We start from the raw sequence: 25,726 nt of genomic DNA, 5'->3' as shown, positions 1-25,726 counted from the left end.
AGCAGCTGATGTAGGAGATACTTTTATTTTGCTTCATATAATTTAAAGACTATTGTCTTCCCCTCACTCTCTTTATATTCTTATTGACCTGCATTCAAATTCTACTTATTTTATATACCACAAAACATTATTGTAATTTTATATATGCATTATTTATTTAGATTTACCCACATACTTATATTTCCAATGTTTTTCAGTCCTTCTATTTCTTGAATCATCTTGAACCATTTTCTTTCAGAACTTCCAGTGGCTATAAATTTTCTGTTTTTACTTGTCTGAAAATATCTTTATTTCACCTTCACCTTTTGAAGGGTAATTTTCTTAGTTATAGAATGCTGTGCACAGTTGCTTTTCATTCTTTAATTTCTGATTGATTTAAAAAGTAGATTCTGGTTCTTTGGTGAAATTATTAACCTTGACATATATTTTTCATACTTATTTTGAAAAATTTGTCTGATAACTAGGGTATTCATGGATTTCTTTCTGTTGTCTCTTTTTTCCTGTTGGTCTTCTTTTTTGGTATATCTCGTAGTTTATCTTTGAAAGCTTGACATTGCATAGGAAAACCTATATTTCTATTTCTGGAGATTCAGGCAGCTAGAATGGAGGAAATATCACTTCAGCATGATTAAGGGCTAAGCATTGCGTGAATACAAAACTTGTTTCAAATTTTGTTACTGTTAGTTTACCTTTAGTTTACCCATGCTCCTGGAGTGTGATGCTCCAGGAGACACAACAGAAAGGCTGGACGGTTTATCAGTAGTCTTGTCTTTGACAGGATTGAATTCTTAGTTTTCCTCCCCCTGTCACTGTGATGCTTGCTACTGTAAGCTCCATTGAACAAACACAGGCTTGGGCTCACTTCTCTATGATTTCATTTTCTCTAAGATCTTTGCCCCTCCAGTTTGGGCTGGTTTGGTAGGCTCAAATTCCAATATCTGTCTGCTTATCCCCATGACCTTGTCAAAATCTCTGCTAGCTTCTCTGCCTCTAGATAGCCTTCCTCTGTCAGCTTCTTGGGCTTCTCCATCTCTTGTCCAGCTTGACTTGAGTCTCAGCACGTGTCCTCAGGTAAAAGCAGCATAAAAATTACTGTGCTCACCTCAGTGAGCTTCCTTTCTTTCTGAATCTTAGATTATCAAATCTGGCTGTCTTAGGTGCTCTCCAATGTCATCAGATAGATCCTTTTTTTATTTTATTTTATTTTATTATTATTATTTTTTTTTCCAGTGGGTTTTGTTATACATTGATATGAATCAGCCATGGATTTACATGTATTCCCAATCCCGATCCCCCCTCCCACCTCCCTCTCCACCCGATTCCTCTGGGTCTTCCCAGTGCACCAGGCCGGAGCACTTGTCTCATGCATCCCACCTGGGCTGGTGATCTGTTTCACCATAGATAGTATACATGCTGTTCTTTTGAAATATCCCACCCTCACATTCTCCCACAGAGTTCAAAAGTCTGTTCTGTATTTCTGTGTCTCTTTTTCTGTTTTGCATATAGGGTTATCGTTATCACCTTTCTAAATTCCATATATATGTGTTAGTATGCTGTAATGTTCTTTATCTTTCTGGCTTACTTCACTCTGTATAATGGGCTCCAGCTTCATCCATCTCATTAGAACTGGTTCAAATGAATTCTTTTTAATGGCTGAGTAATATTCCATGGTGTATATGTACCACAGCTTTTTTTTTTTTTTTAATATCCTACTTTTCTGGTTGTTCTTGGAAAGTAGCAGTGATTAGCCATAAGCTGCGTTATTAGCCAGAAGCAGTACTTCCTCAGTTTTGTTTCTTTGTATTAAAGCTGTTTTCTGAATAATGAATCATAAAAAATTCTACCATCTGGTGTAGCATTAAAGAGTGTGATTGGCAGGTTTTGTGGTTAAGGCTGCCTGGATAAATGGAACTGCCAAGTCTCACTGGTTTTTCATTTGCCTCACCTTCAATTACATGTCTCCTCATTTCTTTTGTTTCATAATTTTACCTATTTTAATGAAGGCAATATTTCATTAATGCTTTTGAACAAGTGGATATTTTAATATAGATAGTAAGGCTTTTGATAAACTACTACTATTTAAATTTTGTATTGAAAGGAGAGTATAATACTAGAATACACAATGAAACCTAAGTTTTAAGCAGTCGTATTAAAAAATAAAAATAAAATGCTGTATTTATAAGGATTAATATGAAAAATAATGAAAGACTTGTCTTAAGACAATAGTGTATCTCTTATCTTTTTGTTTCTCTTGACTACTACATGTTATTTAAATGTGTCTTTTTGGATGATTGTGGGAAAAATAAAGTAGTGTCTTAAAAAGTGCCTCTATTATAGCTTATGAATATGATCATAAATACAGCTAGACATACTATTATTAAAATTTATAAGTTAATTATTAATATAAAAGAAACCCATCTATATACACTAACCAGAGAATCAGATGCTACATCTAGACTTCGTAACAAAACCCTTAGATTCCTTTCTTCCTTATGTCCTCATTTGCTTATTGTGATGAAGGACGTTTAGGAGCTAAGCTATTATAACGTGTGATGGGAAATCCTAATAGTCAAGGAAAGAGGGCCTTCTTTCTTTGACTTATGTTTCATTGTATACACCTCACAGATCTTCATCTAGAGGGAGCTGAAATGCCCAAAGGGCCTTAGTTTCTGTGCTCTGAAATCTGCTGCTGCTTTTGTGTTTAGGACCTGTTTTCCAGGGGCTCCCAGCCCCTTGGCTGAGAGAAGCAGGGATACTAAAACAGGCCCATCCATCCCTGGAAGTCAGGGAACTCTCTGAGGGCTATCTGGCTCGAGCACTGCCTGATGTCTTGCTGAACCTTCCTCAGATTGTAGAGCAGTCCAGAAGGGTTCCGCCTAGCCTTTCTTCTCTCTCTCCTTCAATTCAGGGTCAACTCTGTACTGTGGTCTGTCTGCTTTCCCTGGATCCCTCCCTATTTCCTCTGTTAGGAATTTCCACACAATTTCTCTTACAGGAATGAGATTCCTGAATGTTTAATCCTGTCTTGGCATCTTGTCTACCTCTCAGGGGACCTAGACTAACACATTCTCCCACTATTTCTATAAAAAGATACTATCATGTGAAATTACTAAGGAGAGAAAAGATGCTTGCTATAATCTGAATGACAACAATATTCTAATACTGCTGGAATCTTAAACTTAGAACAATTAGAACTTTATGGAGAGGTACTGAATTATCACAGTTGTCAGATAAGGAGCTCATGTTCTAAAAAAGTGTCAGTTTACTGAGGGTGATTGGGTGGCTGGGAAGTATTAAGATCATAAGTCAACTCTGAGATATCGAAGGATATTTAATAAGAAATTAGAGGGAAGTATTTCTAAGGATGTGTTGATAACTGTCATATTGTTGAAAACCAGAATTATTTAATTATTAATAAGTATTATAATAGCAGATTTGTTCATTGCAAATATTTGGTCATTCTTTCAATTCATAGGATTTTTACAAGAGGGCTTATATTTTGTATGTTACTGTTAAATTCTTTTTTCTTTGCAGAATCATAGTGAGAGATTCGTTTTCATCGCAGAGTGGTTTGATCCAAATGCTTCACTATTTCGACGTTATGAGCTTTTATTTTACCCCGGGGATGGATCTGTTGAAATGGTAAATGAGCCTTTCTTTGCTTAAAAGTTGGCAAATGGAGTTAAGGTGGAATTGGGGGAGGAATGGGATTGGCTTTTTTTCTAGTGTCTATGTGAGATGATGAATTTTTCATGGAATTTTTGTGGTCATCTCTTCATGATGTATGTGAGTCAAATCATTATGCCTTACTCCTTTAAACTTATATATTAATCATATCTCAACAAAACTGAAAGAAAAAATATATTATTTTTATTTGGGAAATTAAAAAAATTTTTCATATTATAATTCTATTACAATGCTTTGTGCCTTTATTTTTTAATAGAAATTATTTTCTCAGTTAGAAAACTGAAGTACAATTATTCATGTTTTGTATGAATCAATAGTCAAGTGGTTGTAGATAAAGATTATCACAGTCATAAATGTCACCATTGTTGAATGCTGTTATCACTACAAAAAGTCAGATTGTAGAAGCTTGAGCCAAGAGATCCTGCTTATTTCTTTGTGTCCCTTTCCTGACAGTCCCTTTTGCAGGCTGACCTATCTGGTACTGGGATTTTTGTGTAGGCAAGAAAGGAGAAATTTGGCATCTTGGAGGCACTAATTTGCTACCATGATTTGGAAATAAACCAAAATTTCTATTCAGGGTTTAAAAGTATTAAATTTGTAATTTTTATGTTATTACTGGATTAGACTAGGAAATGCATGTTATAAAAGAAATCATTACTTGTACTTGTAGCAAAAATGAAACAATATGTGACATGTTTAATAAAGCAGAATTAATAACTTTATTTCTAGTTTATAATAAGGTTAACATTCCCTGCTGACAATGATTTGTCTTATTGTATTGTTTTTGATTCCAGCATGATGTAAAGAATCATCGCACCTTTTTAAAGCGGACAAAATATGAAGACCTTCACCTGGAAGATTTATTTATAGGCAACAAAGTGAACATCTTTTCTCGACAACTGGTGCTGCTTGACTATGGAGATCAATACACAGCTCGCCAACTGGGCAGTAGGAAAGAAAAGTAAGAAAACTATTATGTAATCTTTTTTAAAATTCTTAGAACATTTTGTCTGTCTTGGTACCAAATTCGAATTTCTTGTTTCTATCCTGTGTTTTTTATAGTATAAGTATTTTTCAGTGATCCAATTCAGTGTTAGGACATTTTTAGAATTCTGTGGAGCAGATTCTGTAATTTTTTCCTCACTTAGATAATAAAGTGATACCCATGGTATTATTTATCACTTAGACTGTGATTATTTTCTGGAGGGAAAAATGCAAATCTTTTATATACACCCTCATCATTCTTCTAATTGGGAGCTGAGACTTTAAGTCTTGGTTTATGGGGCAAAAGTAGTGAGTGCCATAAGCTCAATGGAAACTCAGAAGAAAGTGTTAATATCTGTTAGCTGTTTTTATATCAGACATTGTGTTAAAATGATTTCTATGCATCATTTGTTTAAGCCCCACAACAACCTAAATACAAAGGCTAATAATATTATTATTGATTCTACTCTGTAGATGGAGAAGTTGAGGCCTAGAGACGTTAGGTAACTTGCTGAAGATCGCAGAGTAGAGGCAAGATTAAAGTCCAGTGTCTGTGTGAATCAAGAAGGGGAGGATTTAATCACAGGAGAATGAGTAAGACCTGCAAAATGGTTGTCTTCTTTCTGTCTCAATTCAGATTTTTGTCTCCTGTGGCACCTGGCACATCTCCTCACACATTACAAGCACCTTATCTGTGTTAGGTAAATGAATCATTGAATAACAATTTAAAATTTATTATCTACTCTTTCCTTTTTTTCATTCCCCCCATTTTCAAATGATGGCCATTGATCCACTTGACAAAGATGTTTTTGTCTTGCTGTTGTTCAGTCGCTAAGTCGTGTCCGACTCTTTGCGACCCCATGGACTGCAGCATACCAGGCTCCCTTGTCCTTCACTGTCTCCTGGAGTTTGCTCAAACTCATGTCCATTGAGTCAGTGATGCCATCCAACCATCTCATCCTCTGTTGCCCCCTTCTCCTCCTGCTCTCAATCTTTCCCAGCATCAGGTCTTTTTCAGTGAGTTGGCTCTTCACATCAGGTGGCCAAAGTATTGGAGCTTCAGCTTCAGCATCAGTCCTTCGAATGAGTATTCAGGACTGATTTCCTTTAGGATGGACTGTTTTGATCTCCTTGCAGTCCAAGGAACTGCAAGAGTCTTCTCCAGCACCAGAAGATTGCTTTTAATATAAATTGTCTATTTTTGAGTTTTATTTGCAGATATCTGATAAATATTGACTGATGAATTGAAGAGAGAATATGTATTTTAAAAAGAAAAAAATGTACAAAAACATTGTGATACAAAGAAATTTAATCCATCTTGGGATCACAGTTGCCTCCCAAAAGTTCATTGTATTGTGCCTGAAACAATGAAGTATTCACAGGAGCTGCCCCACAAAATGTATTGAATGAATGATGCATCTTTGGAAACAGCTGTGTCTGGAGGAAGAGCTTCTGGCTGGCTGCTTCCCTGCCTTCTCCTCTCCCTCCCAGGTGTGTTGCTCTTCCTGTGACCTGGAGAAGCTATAGCGTGGTGTCTATCTGGTCTTCTCTCTTCACGGTTTGTCAAAGCTACATTTGCCATTCTGATTTTTCCTCAGTTTTGATTTAGAAGAGAGACAGAACAAGTTGGAGTTGTAGCTGAAAATTAGGCTATCCAGAAAACATTACTAAAATGGCATTGTAATTTTTAATCTCTGCATTTATGAGTTTGCAGCTTTCTGAGTCTAGCATGAACTGTATTTGAAGTGGAATTTTCATTCTTTGATCATCTTTACAGGCTCTGGTTTCTGTGGCTTATATTATATGCTCTTATTCTGACTTGAGGGATTCTTTGTATTTGTGGAGTGATTGTTGCAGTAATGAAGAATAGGGATCACTGGTGGAAGTTAAGGCTATCTGTATAAAAAGCTCAAAAAACTATTTAATTCTACATGAAAAAAAATCTGTCAAACTATTTTTTGAGATTTGCCACCCAAATAATAGCTGATTACCTAACATCTGAGTCCCCTCATAGTAATATTCTTTCTGTGACTTTTTAAAAACTCTTTATGATTCTGGAGGTGCTTTGATGCCCAGTGTAGTGTTAGTACACAGGTGGTGATGGATCAGTGAGATGGTGAATGATTCATAAAAAAGAAAAACCAAACATTCCCAGGACAACTCAAAATAGGGGAAAAAAAGAAGATAGAATGTTAGATAAATAGGAATCTCATTATTATGAGATCTACTAATAAAAGTCTATGGGGTTAAGGAAGCATCAACCACAATTCCTTTATTTACAAGAAATAAATATTTATAACTTAAATTTTCTAAGCACATGCTATATGCCAATCACTGTGGTAGGCATCTCAGTTCACGACTACTTCAAGTTTTCATTTAAACTAGCAAAAATAGGTAAATGAGGGAGACAGAGTTAATAGTATGACCCAATCAAAGTAAAATCTATAGCAATTATTATATATTATGTATAAACTCTGGTTTTTCTACAGTGAATGTTGTTGTTTCCCTTTTATAGAAGAGTTCAGTCACTTGGCCGTAGTCACACAGCTACAAAGAAAAGGGAAACAAGTAAATATTGTCGTGTTTGACTTTAAAACAAAATGCAGCTCCTTAAAAAGTGTTCTGCCTGAAGACCTCTAAATTTTCACTGGTAAGACTAGTATGTAAGACCGAGTGCCTAGCAAGACAGAGTACCTGATGAACTATGGACGGAGGTTCATGACACTGTACAGTAGACAGGGATCAAGACCATCACCAAGAAAAAGAAATTCAAAAAAGCAAAATGGCTGTTTGAGGAGGCCTTACAAATAGCTGAGAAAAGAAAAGAAATGAAAGGCAAAGGAGAAAAGGAAAGATATACCCATTTGATTACAGAGTTTGAATGAATAGCAAAGAGAGATAAGAAAGCCTTCCTCAGTGATCAATGCAAAGAAATAGAGGAAAGCAACAGAATGGGAAAGACTAGAGATCTCTTCAAGAAAATTAGAGATACCAAGGGAACATTTCATGCAAAGATGGGCACAATAAAGGACAGAAATGGTATGGACCTAACAGAAGCAGAAGATATTAAGAAGAGGTGGCAAGAATACACAGAAGAACTGTACAAAAAAGATCTTCACGACCCAGATAATCACGATGGTGTGATCACTCACCTAGAGACAGACATCCTAGAATGCAAAGTCAAGTGGGCCTTAGGAAGCAGCACTACGAACAAAGCTAGTGGAGGTGATGGGATTCCAGTTGAGCTGTTTCAAATCCTACAAGATGATGCTGTGAAAGTGCTGCATTCAATATGCCAGCAAATTTGGAAAACTCAGCAGTGGCCACAGGACTGGAAAAGGTCAGTTTTCATTCCAATCCCAAAGAAAGGCAATGCCAAAGAAGGTTCAGACTACCGCACAATTGCACTCATCTCACATGCTAGCAAAGTAATGCTCAAAATTCTCCAAGCCAGGCTTTAGCAATATGTGAACCATGAACTTCCAGATCTTCAAGCTGGTTTTAGAAATGGAAGAGGAACCAGAGATATAATAGCCAACATCCGTTGGGTCATCAAAAGAGCAAGAGAGTTCCAGAAAAACATCTATTTCTGCTTTATTGACTATGCCAAAGCCTTCGACTGTGTGGATCACAATAAACTGTGGGGAATTCTTCAAGAGATGGGAATACCAGACCACCTGACCTGCCTCTTGAGAAACCTATATGCAGGTTAGGAAGCAACAGTTAGAAGTGGACATGGAACAACAGACTGGTTCCAAATAGGAAAAGGAGTACGTCAAGGCTATATATTGTCACCCTGCTGATTTAACTTATATGAAAAGTACATCATGAAAAAAGCTGGGGTGGATGAAGCACAAGCTGGAATCAAGATTGCTGGGAGAAATATCAATAACCTCAGATATGCAGATGACACCACCCTTATGGCAGAAAGTGAAGAAGAAGTTAAGAGCCTCTTGATGAAAGTAAAAGAGGAGAGTGAAAAAGTTGGCTTTAAGTTCAACATTCAGAAAACTAAGATCTTGGCATCCGGTCCCATCACTTCATGGCAAATAGACGGGGAAACAATGGAAACAGTAGCTGACTATTTTTTTGGGCTCCAAAATCACTGCAGATGGTGACTGCAGCCATGAAATTAAAAGACGCTTACTCCTTGGAAGGAAAGTTATGACCAACCTAGATAGCATATTAAAAAGCAGAGACATTACTTTGCCAACAAAGGTCTGTCTAGTCAAGGCTATGGTTTTTCCAGTAGTAATGTAAGGATGTGAGAGTCAGACTATAAAGAAAGCTGAGTGCCAGAAAATTGATGCTTTTGAACTGTGGTTCTGGAGAAGCCTCTTGAGAGTCCCTTGGACTGCAAGGAGATCCAACCAGTCCATCCTAAAGGAGATAAGTCCTGAGTGTTCGTTGGAAGGACTGATGTTGAGGCCAAAACACCAGTACTTTGGCCATCTGATGTGAAGAGCTGACTCATTGGAAAAGACCCTGATGTTGGGAAAGATTGAAGGCAGGAGGAGAAGGGGACGACAGAAGATTAGATGGTTGGATGGCATCACCGACTCAATGGACATGAGTTTGGGTCAATTCCAGGAGTTAGTGATGGACAGGGAGGCCTGGCATGCTGGGAGCCATGGGGTCACAAAGAGTTGGACATGACTGAGCCATTGAACTGAACTAAAGACTAGTATATGTACATTTACATGTGTTGTGCTTGTATTTTTGTACATATGTCTAGTATTTTACTGCTTTCCTGCTTTTTATTTTTTATTCATGTCATTTTTTGTTGGTGGTGTTTTTTCCTCTTCAGTTTTTTTCCTCTGGAGTCTTTATTGAAGACATAACAAATTACTACAAAGTCAGTTGCTTAAACAGTACAAATTTATTATCTTAGTTTTGTAGATGAGAAGTCCATCACAGATCTCATCAGGCTAAGATCAAGGTGTTGGCAGGCAAGGCTGCATTTCTTTGTGGAGGCTTTAGGGGAGAATCCATCTCCTTGCCTGCTCTAGCTCTTGAGGCCTGAAGGAAAGAGAAGCCTCGCTGCCCCAGCTTTGTGACCCATCCCAGCTGAAACCGGTCTGCCGACCTAGAGGATCTTGAGAAACTGTAGTTTTAAGCCAATACATTTTGATGGTTTGTTATGCAGCAAGCAGAAAACACAGGTTCCATTCCTGGGTCAGGAAGATCCCTTGAGAAGGGAATGGCAACCCACTCCAGTGTTCTTGCCTGGGAAATCCCATGGACAGAGGAGCCTGGCTGGCTACAGTCCATGGGGTCGCAAAGAGTCAGACATGACTGAGCAACTAAACAACAGGTAACAGTGGTACTATTAATATATTTTTGTGGCCCTTTTTTGTGTGCTATCTTCACTTTTAAATAATATATATGATTCCTGTTGTCTATCTTATTTTCCCTCCAAATAAGTTTACCTATTATCTACTAACTATTATATAACTATTATCTATTAACTATAAGTAGTAATAGTTAAACACTGAAGACATGATTGTGCAGTAGTTTGAGCATTCTTTGGCATTGCCTTTTTTTGGGATTGGAATGAAAACTGACCTTTTCCAGTCCTGTGGCCACTGCTGAGTTTTCCAAATTTGCTGGCATATTGAATGCAGCACTTTCACAGCATCATCTTGTAGGATTTGAAATAGCTCAACTGGAATTCTTTCACCTCCACTAGCTTTGTTCGTAGTAATGCTTCCTAAGGCCCACTTGACTTTGCATTCTAGGATGTCTGTCTCTAGGTGAGTGATCACACCATTGTGGTTATCTGGGTCATGAAGATCTTTTTTGTACAGTTCTTCTGTGTATTCTTGCCACCTCTTCTTAATATCTTCTGCTTCTGTTAGGTCCATACCATTTCTGTCCTTTATTGTGCCCATCTTTGCATGAAATGTTCCCTTGGTATCTCTGATTTTCTTGAAGAGATCTCTAGTCTTTCCCATTCTGTTGTTTTTCTCTATTTCTTTGCATTGATCACTGAGGAAGCCTTTCTTATCTCTTCTTGCTGTTCTTTGGAAGTCTGTAATCAAATGGGTATATCTTTCCTTTTCTCCTTTGCCTTTCATTTCTTTTCTTTTCACAACTATTTGTAAGGCCTCCTCAGACAACCATTTTGCTTTTTTGAATTTCTTTTTCTTGGGTATGGTCTTGATCACTGCCTTCTGTACAATGTCACAAACCTCCGTCCATGATTCTTCAGGCACTCTGTCTATTAGATCTAATCCCTTGAATCTGTCACTTCCACTGTATAATCGTAAGGGATTTGATTTAGGTCATTCGTGATGGTCTAGTGGTTTTTCCTATTTTGTTCAGTTTAAGTCTGAAGTTGACAATAAGGAGATCATGATTTGACCCACAGTCAGCTCCAGGTCTTGTTTTTGCTGACTGTGTAAAGCTTCTCCATCTTTGGCTGCAAAGAATATAATCAGTCTGCTTTTGGTATTGACCGTCTGGTGATGTCCATGTGTAGAGTTGTCTCTTGTGTTGTTGGAAGAGGGGTTTGCTATGACCAGTGTGTTCTCTTGAACTGAACTGACTGAATCAACGCTTTGTCTCCTGTAGGCATTTAAAGGGAAAATGAAACTGCATTTTAAACTAAACTGCAAAATTTTTCACATTGCTTCTTGTTCACTGCCGATATGTTTTATATTTTCTTTAAGAGTTTTGGTTCCTGAAGACATTTCTAGAGCTTAGCATAAACAATCATGGATTAGTTTGGCCTTAACAATATTTAAACTATTGAGCTAAGAAGTGATAATTGTATCTTCAATGAAGCCTTGTAAAATGCTATAAATGACTCACTTGCTTCAAAATAAAAGATAGTCCATTTATGACAAGCTCTATCAGACTAAAATGAACAGCTTTTGTTATTTAAAAGTTTTAAAAGCCAGCCATAAGTTTTAGGATTCCATGGACAGAGGAGCCAAGCAGGCTGCAGTCCATGGGGTTTCAAAGAGTCAGATACAACTAAATGACTAACACACACGTAAGTTACATCCAAATGTAAGGCTATTTTTATCATTATATCCTTAGCTAAGTTTGTCTCATTGGGGGAAAAAAAGTCCACTATGAAAAAGTCAACCATTCTCTTTTTATAGATTCCTTGAATTAATACCAGCATATCAGAACAACTGAAAATAAAAGGAAAGTGGCAGCAACTTTTTAATCTTATTTTGTGTGTCATATGAGCAGAATTACTCCAACTAATCTGATTTTACCTTGTATGTGCAAGTATTAATCTTGAGGATTTGTGATTATGCTTTTTTTAATATATTAATAGTAACTTTATTTGTGGTGTGGAAGGAGCACAGACTACCCAGGATTCGTGTGAGCTGGTGTTTTGTCCTGAAAATGCCACAGACCTGTTGTGTGACCGAGCTTTGGAGAGTAACCTCTCTGGGCTTCATTTCCTTGTTAGTAAAATCAGGAAACTAAGGTGCTCTCCAGCTCCAAAAATCTATGCATTCTGTGGCTTCGGAGGGGAAAATGCATAGCTCTGATGTATCCTCTTAGAAAGAAAATGTGGTTTGAGTCAGTTCTAGTGAGGCAGATGAACCTAGAGCCTGTTACACAGAGTGAAGTAAATCAGAAAGAGAAAGACAAATATTGTATATTAACACAAGTGTATGGAATCTAGAAAAATGGTGCTGATGAACCTATGTGCAGGGCAGCGGTAGAGACCTAGACATTGAGACAGACTTGTGGCCACAGTGGGGCGAGGTGTTGGGGGTGGGGCGAATTGAGAGAGTGACACTGAAGCATAGACACTACGGTAAGTAAGACAGAGGCTGGTGTGAATTTGCTGCAGGACAGAGGCAGCGCAGCCGGGTGTTCTGTGACAGCCTAGAGGGGTGGGATGGCTAGGGGATGGAAGGGGGGCTCAAGAGGGAGGGGACATATGTATGCTTATGACTGAGTCATGCTTTGCATGGCAGAAACCAACACAGCATTGTAAAGCAACTATCCTCCAACTAAAAACATAGTGAGAAAACGTGTTAGCAGGGTGTTTGCTAGTCGTAAACGCTGTCAGGTAGGGAGGCATTTATTTCTTTATACATGATTCATGCTATGAATAAAGTGTTAACAGAAGAATTTATAATTATTTCCAAATCAGTGCTGAACTGACTGCATGGCATACACGTGTTAAAGTTTAAGAGACCAGAAATCAAGGTGATAATATGTTTAATGCAACTTTTTAGAAAATTGTTGTCTTTTATAAAATGCTAAGAAATAGAAGTGTTTTTAAACACCTATGTTTTCTTATGTGGGCATATTTAAAATCACAGTCTTAACTTTTTTTTCCTCTAACCTTTTATTACTCATTTTATAGATTGGGTACTGATTTTTATTTCCTTGGGAAAAATAGTAAACTTCCATTGTATAAGTTTTTATTTATTTATTTATTTTAATTGGAGGCTAATTATACAGAGTGAATTGGAGCCCATTATACAGAGTGAAGTAAGTCAGAAAGGAAAACACCAGTACAGTATGTTAATGCATATATATGGAATTTAGAAAGACAGTAACCGAGGCCCTATATGTGAGACGGCAAAAAAGACACAGATATAAAGAACAGACTTTTGGACTCTGGGAGAAGGCAAGGGTGGGATGATTTGAGAGAATAGCATTATATAAGTTTTTAAGAGACTGTTAATACATTTCTCTTTATAATTCACTTTGAGCTAAGATTTTAATGGAAATGACCTCTGATTAGGTATTATAAGTAAAAACTGCTGAACTATTTTTATTTTTAAATGTATGTCCTTACAGAACATTAGCCCTGATTAAACCAGATGCAGTATCAAAAGCTGGAGAAATAATTGAAATAATAAACAAAGCTGGATTTACTCTAACCAAACTCAAAATGATGATGCTATCAAGGTAAATTTTTTGATCATTTTCAGTTATATAATGTCTGGTTCCTTTTTTAAAAAAATTATCTTTCATGTTGTTGTTTAAAAACTTCCACAGAATGACAAAGAATAGTAATCTTATTAGAATGAGAAAATATAAGATAACGGTAATCAGATATGTAAATTATGATTGAACTCTAAGCAAGTAGGAATTTTCAGGTTACACTAATAACTATTAACTATTTATTAGACATTAATTCTTTATTTTCTTTCATAACCCCATCAGTGTTTCATATCTGTAATCTTTTATATAACACATTGTATAGAAATTATAGAAGAAATGAATATTAGATTATTCATATTTGACAAGGAACTCTTACTGTTGAGATTTCAACAGTGATGTGCTCGGAAGTGTTTTAGTTTGGCAATGTTTTCGTTCCTCCCAACATATTATATGTAATTGGTAGATATACCTATTTACTGTTCTGAAAAGCAAGCCATTTTATTTGACCAGATGTTTTCTAAGTTATTTAGTGAAAGTTAGACTCACTGTAAGGTAAGGGGATTAGTGTAGTTGTTAGGCAGGGCTGGACCCAGCAGTTGTGTTACTTACTCTGGTGATTTATGTTTGTTTGGTTAGGTGTCTTCTCACTGCTGTTCCTGGCTCTCTCTCCCATGGGACAGTTGCTTTTTTGTCTCTATGAGAACAGGGACAATGGATAGCAGTAGAAATTCAATATTGAGAAGTCTGCTCCCTAGAAACCTTAACAAAACATCCTGAATTTTACCCCCAAAAAAGACAATTTGAAATTTTCCCCTGTGTAAGATCTCCCAGCTTACACACATTCTAGAAAGGCAGACATCTATTTCAGAGCACAGAATCTAGAGCCAGTTTAGGTTGTGGCTCTGTACAACTTACTTCTCTGTTTCAGTTTCTTCATCTGCTAAATGGAGGTTATAACATCACCAGTATTGTAAAGTGGTTATGAGGGTTATGTGAGCTTAATAAAGGTAAACTGCTTTGAAAAATTGTTGCACACAGTAAGCGCATATAGGTGTTAGCTGTTAGTGGTGGTAGTATAGTACTTACTAGTGCTATCATTGTTACTTAGTAGAAACAGAGGTCATGATCCTTATGAGCATAGTTAGATTTGTCCCGTTTCTGTCTGTATTGAAGATGCTTGCCCTTACAGCCGGCAATGGGGCTGAATTCTGAAAGATGACTTTGAATAGTGTTAGTGACATTCAAACTTTTTTATGTCTCTATCAAACACTGGAGGTGTAATCTGGCATCAAACTTCCCACAATAAAGCTGCCCCAAAAAACTTAATGGCTGTTTAAATTGTTCATAGCACCACATACATCTCTATTAATATTACTGTCAAGTCTTGGATTTTACCTAACTTAATAGTTAATAAGTTAGTGTGTTATTCTCTCAGGGATGCTAGCAGAAGATATGAGACTTCTGAGCCAGGGACACAGGGCTTGATTAGGTTCAATTAGCAGCATGAACATCAGGTTTCTGTTGGTTCCCGTTGCCTTCATGTCCTGTGAGAATAATATGAGACTAATATGAGATGGGCCTGGGTAGATGTTGCACACATAGTTGATTGCATCACAGCTGAGGAGGGTTGAACTCAGGTTACCCACTGTTTCATTAGCAAGCTGTAAACAAGTCTGCTCTTTGTACTAAAGAGACATGACCTCATCCCTCAAAGTCACTCACTATAAACATAACTCCAAGAAATGGCTAGGATAAAGAGTAGTTGGGGCCTTGCATTCTTGGCATACCCAATCAGATGTGTTAGGAAGGCAAGAGACCCACAGAGAAGCGTCTCCCAAAGCTTAAATCTTCTCAAAACTTACTTGCTCAAATGTCAGCTCCTCCCTCACGCCGGTATCTGAAAAGCAGCAGCTGGGTTCCATTTAACTGTACTTCTAGTTCTTGGATCAGGGCCTGATTCAAAGTAGGCGTTAAGTAAATATTTCGTAAAATAATTAATGGATCATTGTGAGAATGTTATGAAAACACAAGAAAACATAACAAAACAAGAACAGAAAAGACTTCTATAGGTGGTGATGCACTTGTTTCCATCTAAGCCTTTTAAGGGAGGAATTAAATAAAAGTGATGAGGAAAAAAATTCATGAACTCATTTTGGTTTCAGTGATAGGTTTTGACTGAAAGTAACTGTGGAGTCAGTGACATGTTAGAAGAAAACAATAAAATACTTTCAGCAATTAATAGTTTTTATTAGTGTTAAAGATGATTTTGTTTTCTTAATAGTTCTGTAGAATTGGTCAGATTAGTAGTCTCACTGCTAACTCTTCTAAAATACTCCCCAGTTGAATTTTTCAGAGTTTTACCTCATTTTAGCATGCAATACAGATTATCCATATCGGTTTTGTGAATTCTGCTGCTTACCCTCTAGAGTTTTTATGTTTATTTTTCTGAAATTGGTGACACAAAGGTCATAAGCAATCAGAGATTCGGATTCACATCTCCTTGTCCTTCCTTTACTGAGTAGCATTTTGGTCCGGATAAGTTATGTAATCATGCTGAACTACATTATTTTTAAATGTAAAATGAAGATGATCATACCTATTTCAATCAAACCTATTGTTGTGGGGAATAATAAAATTTAGACGTTGGCATATAATAGGCTCTAGAAGAATATGTTTTCTTCCCCTTCTGTGTCTTGGGGCAAATTTTGTTTTCTATTCTTGCGTAGTATACTTTCATAATCTCTTCATGGCCAAAGAGAATATTTTAGTACACTTGGTTTGAATAAAAGTATATCCTGATATATGAATTATTATATGAATTCATTATGTGAATTATTATATGAATTTATTTTTTAATGGGCCCATAAGATCTTAAAGCATCGCGTCAAGCCCCTGGTGGCTTAAAAAGAATCAGCCTGCAATGCAGGAGACCTGGATTTGATCCCTTGGTTGGGAAGATCCCATGGAGAAGGTAATGGCTACCTACTCCAGTATTCTTAACTGGAGAATTCCATGGATAGAGAAGCCTAGTGGACTACAGTCCATGGGTTCGCAGAGTTGGACATGGTTGATCAAGTAACCTATAAAATCTTAATGCATTGCATACTAAATTATCAAGCCTGAAAGTTTAATCCTTTGTTAGCAGATACTTTGCTATTTTAAAAAATTGATGTTGACATATGTTTGTCACATACTATGAACTGTTTCAAGCCTTTGAGAAAACTGTATGAGTTTGAGACACTTGGTTTGATTAGCTGAAAAGTCTAAATAACTTTTTCAATATGTGTTAACTTCCATTATCCTATTCATTTTCTCCATGGTTGTGGGACTATAAATTTAAAAAGTAAATCCTGATTGCCGCTGAAAAATTCAGATTTCTGAATATCTCTGTATTATCCCTTTTTGGGGAGGATGTAAGTTCAAGCATTAGTTTTTAATATAGTAATAACCAGTAAGAGTACATTGATGTGCATAATTTGTCAAGCAGTCTTTAAAAACACAAGTCTTTCTTTTGGAGCAGTCTATTTAAGGAAGAAAATTTTAACTATTAAGTTAAAATTCTAGCCTAGGCTCTCAAGTTAAAGCCTATAGAAGAAAGTAAAAGCTTTTGAATTTGTAAATATCTTTGTAATAATTAATATTTTTCTTTTCATTGATAAAGATTACATATTTTTTGATGTTCAACTTATGTGAACTTTAAAAAACAGTAAATCTTATTGGTCATATGTTAAACTTTGTTTTTATTTTTTTTAAATTTTTTTTAACACCTGAAATTTCTTTTTTTTTTTTTTAAATTTTTTTATTAGTTGGAGGCTAATTACTTCACAACATTTCAGTGGGTTTTGTCATACATTGATATGAATCAGCCATAGATTTACACGTATTCCCCATCCCGATCCCCCCTCCCACCTCCCTCTCCCACCTCCCTCTCCACCCGATTCCTCTGGGTCTTCCCAGTGCACCAGGCCCTAGCACTTGTCTCGTGCATCCCACCTGGGCTGGGGATCTGTTTCACCATAGATAGTATACATGCTATTCTTTTGAAACATCCCACCCTCACCTTCTCCCACAGAGTTCAAAAGTCTGTTCTGTACTTCTGTGTCTCTTTTTCTGTTTTGCATATAGGGTTATCGTTACCATCTTTCTAAATTCCATATATATGTGTTAGTATGCTGTAATGTTCTTTATCTTTCTGGCTTACTTCACTCTGTATAAGGGGCTCCAGTTTCATCCATCTCATTAGGACTGATTCAAATGAATTCTTTTTAACGGCTGAGTAATATTCCATGGTGTATATGTACCACAGCTTCCTTATCCATTCATCTGCTGATGGGCATCTAGGTTGCTTCCATGTCCTGGCTATTGTAAACAGTGCTGCGATGAACATTGGGGTGCACGTGTCTCTTTCAGATCTGAAAACTCTGTTTTTAGAATGATAAAGATGCTAGGTAAAAGGAAGATAGTATAGACTTGAACATGAACAGTAAATATTGCCTCTTTTATTCATTTTAATTTTACATCTTAACTTAGATATGCATACTAGCAAAAATTTGAAAGGGGGTATTTGAGCAGAATATGTGGTGAAATGTCCTTAATTCACATATGGATCAAATAGAGAATTTCATTATTTTATTAATATATGTTGATTTCCTTACATAATTCTTAACTTTTGTCACTTTGATAATTTACAGGAAAGAAGCAACAGATTTTCACATAGACCATCAGTCAAGGCCCTTTTTAAAGTAAGTACTGAATTCAGGACTCATGGTGTATAATGGAGGATATTGTGGAAAACTAAGGAGTTATAATTTCACAATTCAAAAATCTGTTACATGAGAATAATTTGTCAAAAAGTCCTTAGCAGGGACTTCCCTGGTGGTCCAGTGGCTCAGACTCTGCACTCCCAATGCAGGGGGCCCTAGTTCGGTCCCTGGTCAGGGAACTAGATCCCACATGCCACAACTAGAGTTCACATGCCTCAACTGAAGATCCTGCATGTCACTGCTAAGACCCAGTGGGGCAAATAAATAAAATAAAAATATCTAAAAAAAAAAGTCCTTGGCAACATTTTGCAACTGCAGGGAGCTTTTTTTCTAAGAATTGGTGTTTTTCCCCCCTCTTCTTTTACTAGGTAAAAATTCTTTGTTAAATAAATATACTAAACTTTAATCAGAAGCAAATGGCATGAACTGTTTAAATTATAATGAGCATAGCTTTCTTTTTAGATTTCAATAGAATAAAAATAGAGTAATAATTACATTTTTGTTGAACTATTAATGGTATTCTCATGTATGTAAAACATTGTTCGTAGAACCCTTATGTTAACTAAATTGTTTGGTACACATTTTGCTGTTTGAAATATAGCAACAAATATGTTAGAAAGTGAATCTGTGTTCTAAATATTTGGGTTGTATTTAAAGTTAAGTAAATTTAGTGTACCTCATTACTATTGACAAAGGAGAAGTGCTTACTTTTCTAATAAAGAAGGATTAGCCACGCTATGGTAGACATTCTAGTTGGTGTCCTGTACATAATAGTGTTTTATTCAAGTTTTACATAAGAAAATCATTATGTTATAGGTTATTTTAAACAAAGCATTATCAAAATATTCCCAAACCTTGTGTAGAATAGGCATCCATAATTCTCTTGGAAATTATTCTTCATTATAGTCTTTGTATATATTTGTATTATTACAACTTCTAGTTTAATGTCTTGTATGTCACTAGACCAACTCAGTGCTTAGTGACTGAAAATTCATTGTCATTCTTTGAATTCTAATAAATCTACACAGAAATTATTGAATTCTTACTACAAATATATTCCAAAATATCACTCATCACTTTGTCTATTGAGATTTTATTTGACTACCATGTTAAATTGTGTGAAAATAAGATTCTTCTGTACCTTTCAGAACAATGCAAAAAGCAGTAGATCAACAATATGCATTTTAAATCAATGAAATAGTCTTAGTTCACTGAAACATTGATGCTTCTGCTAACAGTAATTGGTTTGACAACAATAGTGATTTGTAGTGACCCAGGCTACTGCAGGACACTCAGTTTATGAAAACTTTACCTTGTCCATGTAAAATTCACTATGTCCAATAGTTCTGAGATGATAATATTCATATTCTTAGCTATATGATTAAATACTCAAATGGTAATATTTCTTTGTAAAGAGAGATACCTTGGTTAATACAAAAATGAAGCAAATCAATCTTTCACCGGTTTCACAGTGAGCTGATCCAGTTTATTACAAGTGGACCTATAATTGCCATGGAGATTTTACGAGATGATGCTATATGTGAATGGAAGAGACTTCTTGGACCTGCAAACTCTGGCCTGGCACGTACAGATGCTCCTGAAAGCATTAGAGCCCTCTTTGGAACAGATGGCATAAAGAATGCAGCTCATGGCCCTGATTCTTTAGCTTGTGCTGCCAGAGTAAGGTGTTTCTAAACTATTTTAATTTGTTTGGGTTTTGCTAAATGTTTGATGTCAGAGTAAAGCATTTTGTCACTGCTGACTTAAGGTGGATTTATGCAGCTGATCTAATAGTAGAAGAAACCTTTGACCTTTTGCCTGTGATTAAACAGACATGAGTTTGAGCAAGCTCTGGGAGTTGGTGATGGATAGGGAAGCTTGGTGTGCTGCAGTCCATGGGGTGGCAAAGAGCAGGGCAAGACTGAGCAACTGAACTGAAACAGTGTTTCAATGATACATCTCCTTTGAGAACTGGTAAAGTAGTCATGGTCTGAATAAGTTTCTCCATTTAAAATACTTGTCTTGTTTTGTTTCAGACTTAAATCACTGAGGCTTATCAGTAAATGAATTATTCCTGTAAGAATACCAGTTTATGGAAAGTGAATATTCAAAAAGACATATTCTTTCTTTGACTCAGACTTGGCACCATATTTTCAAGCTTAACATCCTTCCTTTTTCTACATATAGCTAGTGTTTATGAAAGTTTTTCTATTAATAATTCTCATTTTGAATTTATATAAATAAGGTATTACTCCACTGGGTTTATACTGATGTTGAATTAATGAAATGCAAGTTAACTCTTCACATTCTGAGGAGTTTCTCAGCTAGTTTAAGATTGTTTTTAGTCTGGTCACATATACAGTGGAATAATACTAGCAAGTTTTATGATATGAAAGTGAAAGTGTTAGTTGCTCAGTCATGTCTGACTCTTTGCAACCCCATGGACAGTAGCCTGCCAGGCTCCTCTGTCCATGGGATTCTCCAGGCAAGAAAACTGGAGTGGGTTGCCATTTCCTTCTCCAGGGGATCTTCCTGACCCAGGGATTGAACCCACATCTCCTGCATTGTAGGTGGATTCTTTTATTGCTGAGACAGTGAGGAAGCCCTTAAGTTTTGATGGCTGTGGAATATTCTCTTGCATGGATAAAACATTTTTACTTCAGCATTTCCTTACCTTTGGATGTTTTGTTAGGTTCTAATTCTTTTCATATTTGTAATAATGGTGCACTGATCATATGACTTCATATTTCATCTATATCTTGGTCTATTTTCTGAGAACAGATTTCATATTTGACATTAGAATATGTAGATTTCAGTATTTTTTTTAAATGTCTTAAATTGGGTCCTTTACAAAAGTGATATTTAAAATGACTGTGTGAAATTTTCAGAGACACCTGTAACTGGCAACCATTTATTAATGTATTTTATGATGATGATTAAGGATATGAATGTAGATTAGTCAAATGTTTTAGAAGATTTCATATGGGGTCTTATCAGGGTGAAATTTATGAAATGTTATAAGTATATACTTAACGATTTGTATAAAACACAGTACAAAAAACTGTATACTTAAAGCTGGTCAAATTGAGTCTGAGTTTTATTTTTTGGGAAAGTTACATGTCTTTATCCTTTCCTGCTAGGTCATTTAGAGACATATAAAAGACTTAGAGTAATAGCAAAGAACCTCAGAAAAAACTTCATGCAGAATGTTTAAAGCAGCTGAAATCACAAAAGAATATGAAGTTTTTTGTTTGACATTATCAGTACATTTGTTGTTTGAAGTCTCTAAACTACTTGCCATATAACCATGACCTAGTAACAGTGTTCTTGCAAATATTAGCTGGATTAATAGGTGGGACAGATAATGACAGTCAGCACAAGGAGAAAGAGAAAGCAAAGACATAGAATTACTCACTTTCACCAAGATACATTTAAGTGGCAATCTTTATATTTTTGCCTTAAATACATATTTATTCATATATAAATGAGTACTTGAAGAACTTGGGTTTTCTTTTTTTAAACTGAGCAAAAAAGAGACGTTGAGACAAAAATAATTGGCCAAATAATTGGTTAAACTAGAGTTAGAACATTCTAGCATTGCTTTTTACATCTGAAAGAGAGGTGATATTATAGAAAAAGTTCAGGACTTTGGAGTTATTATGACTGGATTTTGAAACATAACTTTGCCATGTATTAACTCGCAAGGACTTGTTCCTTAAGCCTTCTGAATGCCTTTTTTTCTCATTTGTACAGAGTAGATAAATAAAAATTCTTCATATGTTAAATAAACTACTTCTGAATTTCAGTCATTCCAAAATGTTTATTGAGAAGCTATTGTGAATAAGATAAGGTCCTCCTTCTCATGGAGCTTAGAGCTCTTCTAATGTCAAATAATAAATAAACAGATCTATACCTCTGATGTCTACTGATAAGTGCTCTGAATGGGGAATACGTGTAAATCTATTGCTGATCCATGTCAATGTATGACAAAACCCACAGAAAAAATAAATAAATTAAAAAATATATATATATACCAGGAGAAGGGCACAGAAAAAGACCAGAGTCTAGAAGGATCGTGTGTGGAGTAGAGGTGTGGAATGCTATTTTTTAAAAAAAGTTATTTTATTTTTGGCCGTGTCCGGTCTTAGTTGAGGCATGAGGCTTTCTATTTGCGGCAGGAGGCTCAGTAGTTGCAGCGCACAGGCTTGGTTGCCCCTTAGCATGTGAGGTCTTGGTTCCCCGACCAGGGATCAAACCCACATCCCCCTGCATTAAAGGTGGATTCTTAACCAACTGTACCACCAGAGAAGTCTCTAGAATGCTGTTAAAATAGTATATTCAGAAAGTCCTTACAGTCTCTGGTTTGAGCAGAGATCAAAAGGAAGTGAGGGAGAAAGCCTTGCAAATGTCCAGGGGAAAGTGTTCCAGGAAGAAAGGAAACAATACATGTAAAGATTCTGAGGTAGGAACGGATTTGCTGTGCTCAAGGAACAATAAGGAGGTGAGGCCAATGATGCTGGGGCAGAAATAGCTTCATGGAAATAGCTTGAGGATTAGGTCAGGTATAGCCAGGGACCAGGTCACATAAGGCCTTGTAGGACATCTGGGACTTCGAAATTTATTGTGAATGAGACAGGAGATGTTGGAGGGTACTGTGCAGAGGAGTGACAGGATTTTTATAAGTTTCATTCTTACTACTGTTAATAATGGACCAGTTAGGGTGGAGAGACGTGTGTCGTGGGAAAAGTTGGAATGGGAGGTCAGTCCGGTGGTTAGTGAAGTTGTTAAAGGGAGAGTTGGTTGGCATGTGGCGTGGACCAGAGTGACAGATGTGGAGCTAGTGGATGGATTCTGGATATATTTTGAAGGATTTCCTGATATGTGGGACAGGTGGAGAAGAATCAGGAATTACTAGTTTCTTTTTGTTGTTGTTGTTCATTTTTGGCTTGTGCAATTGAAGGATAAGGAAAAAAGGTGGGATTGAACAGATTAATGGGAGACAGTGGAAATTAGAAGTTCTGTTTTGGATGTTTTAAATCTGAAATGTCAATGTGGATGTGTAGTTTAGGGCAGAGGTTGGGCTGGAGGTTAAAATGTAGGAAGCATCAGAATACAGAGAGCACTGAAAGCCATGGGACTCAAGGGCCTCAGCAAGACAATGACAACAGAATAGTGACAATAGATGGTACTAGACCCTTCACCAGTACTTAGGGGTCTGCTCATAGGAGAAAATCATGAAAGGAGACCGAGAAGAAGTGACAAGTGAGGTGGGAAGAAAACCAAGTAATGGAAGCATTCCAGGATGTAGGGATCAATTGTGTCAAATGCTGTTGGGTCAGGTAAGGTGAGGTCTGAGAATTAACCAGGGTACTTGGCAACGTGGAGGTGGCTGGGGATTTTCATGAGTAAACTTCCACAGAATGAAAGCCTGATTAGTTGTAAGTTTAAGAGGGAATGGAAGAGAAGAAGACAGAATGAAGACATCTCTTCTGAGAAATTTTGTAAAAGGAAGCAGAGAAGGGGCTCTGTAGAAGGGCCCTGTCCTTACCGTTTGCAGTCCTCTACCATAGCTTCTTGTCACACTAGGTTTACTTCATTCATTCATTCACTACCTACCAGGACCCTGCAGGTATTTGAGTTTTCACCTGTACCATACAAGTTCTCTGAGAATATGTAATCAAAGCATCTGGTACAGGTTTGCAAACGGTACTTGGTGATACTCATCAAGAAAAGTAATAAGCAAAGGCATTAATACAATAGAAAGATACTTGTCTAAGGAATTGAACATTTTAATTCTAAAGAGTCATTAATGCTGGAATCACTCAAGTATATTTGCTACTATTTGAGCAGTTCCTCAGATTGGTTTTTTATTTGTTTTTCTGGCCACACCATAAGGCATGTTAGATCTTAGCACCTCAGCCAGCAATCAGACCTGCACCCCTGCACTGGGAGTGCAGTGTCTTAACCTCTGGACCACCAGGGATGTCCCCCAGTTGGTTTTTTTTTAAACTGCATGCCAGTGTGGTACAGTAACACATCCTATTATCTTTCAATTTTTAAATTTAATGAAAATGAGTATTTACTTTGAGCTCTTTGTTTTAGATGCCGAAGCACCTACAAGGCTCTGCAAGTTAGTTCTTTTTGGGGGCAATTACCAAAATAACCACAACCTTGGAGAAGTATAGGGTACGGATGATTGGCCAGCATCAGTAAAGGCCTCCTGGAGGAAGTGATCTTTGAAGTGATCCTTTACACATTAGCATGATTCTTTGAGGACAGCTGGCTTTATAGGGAACAGTGGAGATAATAGTAGTAAAAGCTTAGTGGCAGAGAAGCGTATGTCTGAAAAATTGGTTAGTGTGGCCATCTTCAGGGCCAGTTCAAATTGCTGGGTTGTCCTTTTAATGAACTATGTGCAAAGCAAATAGCACAGCATGTATGTGGTTATAAAATAAGGTTCATGTGATTTGACTTTACTAGTACTATATATATATATTTATATATATATAGTAAATTTTAATTAACTGTAGCTCTGATTCTTGAATACTCATCTGTTTCTGTAAAGATTTCCTAATTTTTAACTGCATTTTAGACATTTTAATGAAAAGCTTCGAATCGAACTTATGTCTCATAAACTGATACTTTGGATAAAATAGGGAACTGTATATTGATTACGTCCAATATTCAAAATGTTAAGACATTCTCAGTTTTATTCCTGGGACAGAATCATACATATTGTCATTGCTTTAATACTTCTTTACATGTTCCTTTTTAAGACTTAAAACAAGGTTCAGTTCATCAGTTAGCCTTTGTAAAAAGAATTTTTAGGAAATTCAGGAAAGAATTTGTATTGTGAAACTTTAAAAGTAATTGCTTTGTTCTTCCCCTCTCATAGGAGTAAGAGAGATTGTATTTGGGTAGGACCCTATGGGGCCTCCCTGGGACAATCGCTTCCCCCATACCCTCTACTTTAGCTCCTCTGTGAGGTACACAGATAGTAGTCTCTGATGCACATTTCCTGAGTCGTTTTACAGATGTATAACAAAATTACATGTGCCAAAGTCATTTCTCTCTGTCTTTAGGAAATGGAGTTATTTTTTCCTTCCAGTGGAGTGTGTGGGCCAGCAAACACTGCTAAATTTACCAACTGTACTACTTGTTGCATTGTTAAGCCCCATGCTGTCAGTGAAGGTAAGTACTGTGTTAAATACAATATAGCGAATACATTCTGCTAATAGCTGAATTTGTTAACATTTGTTTTCTTGATATAGGTTAGGTGTTGAAATTAAAGTATAGTTTTAATATTTCCATTCACTTTTTTGAAGGCACATGAATAGAAGTGATGTAATATGAGGACAAAATCTGAGTTTATATTTGTCTTTCTCCTTGTGCATTTCTAAAAGGTGTTCCTTGGGTTCCTGCTC

The 25,726-nt window shown here is 36.5% G+C and overlaps 1 protein-coding gene across 1 annotated transcript in view; it reads left to right on the top strand.

The window, feature by feature from the left end:
- The window catches only part of NME7 (NME/NM23 family member 7), a 226,717-nt gene that overhangs the window by 37,920 nt on the left and 163,071 nt on the right, over positions 1–25,726 (top strand). Inside the window, exons 2-7 of the mRNA XM_043924726.1 lie at positions 3,535–3,642; positions 4,482–4,648; positions 13,453–13,563; positions 18,231–18,281; positions 19,775–19,982; positions 25,385–25,493. Coding sequence (XP_043780661.1) covers positions 3,535–3,642; positions 4,482–4,648; positions 13,453–13,563; positions 18,231–18,281; positions 19,775–19,982; positions 25,385–25,493 — 754 coding nt within the window. The remainder of the gene's footprint in view (positions 1–3,534; positions 3,643–4,481; positions 4,649–13,452; positions 13,564–18,230; positions 18,282–19,774; positions 19,983–25,384; positions 25,494–25,726) is intronic.

Source organism: Cervus elaphus, chromosome 14 (assembly GCF_910594005.1).
Source record: "Cervus elaphus chromosome 14, mCerEla1.1, whole genome shotgun sequence".
Classification (NCBI taxonomy): Eukaryota; Metazoa; Chordata; class Mammalia; order Artiodactyla; family Cervidae; genus Cervus; species Cervus elaphus.
This window is presented reverse-complemented; position numbering and strand designations above follow the sequence as displayed.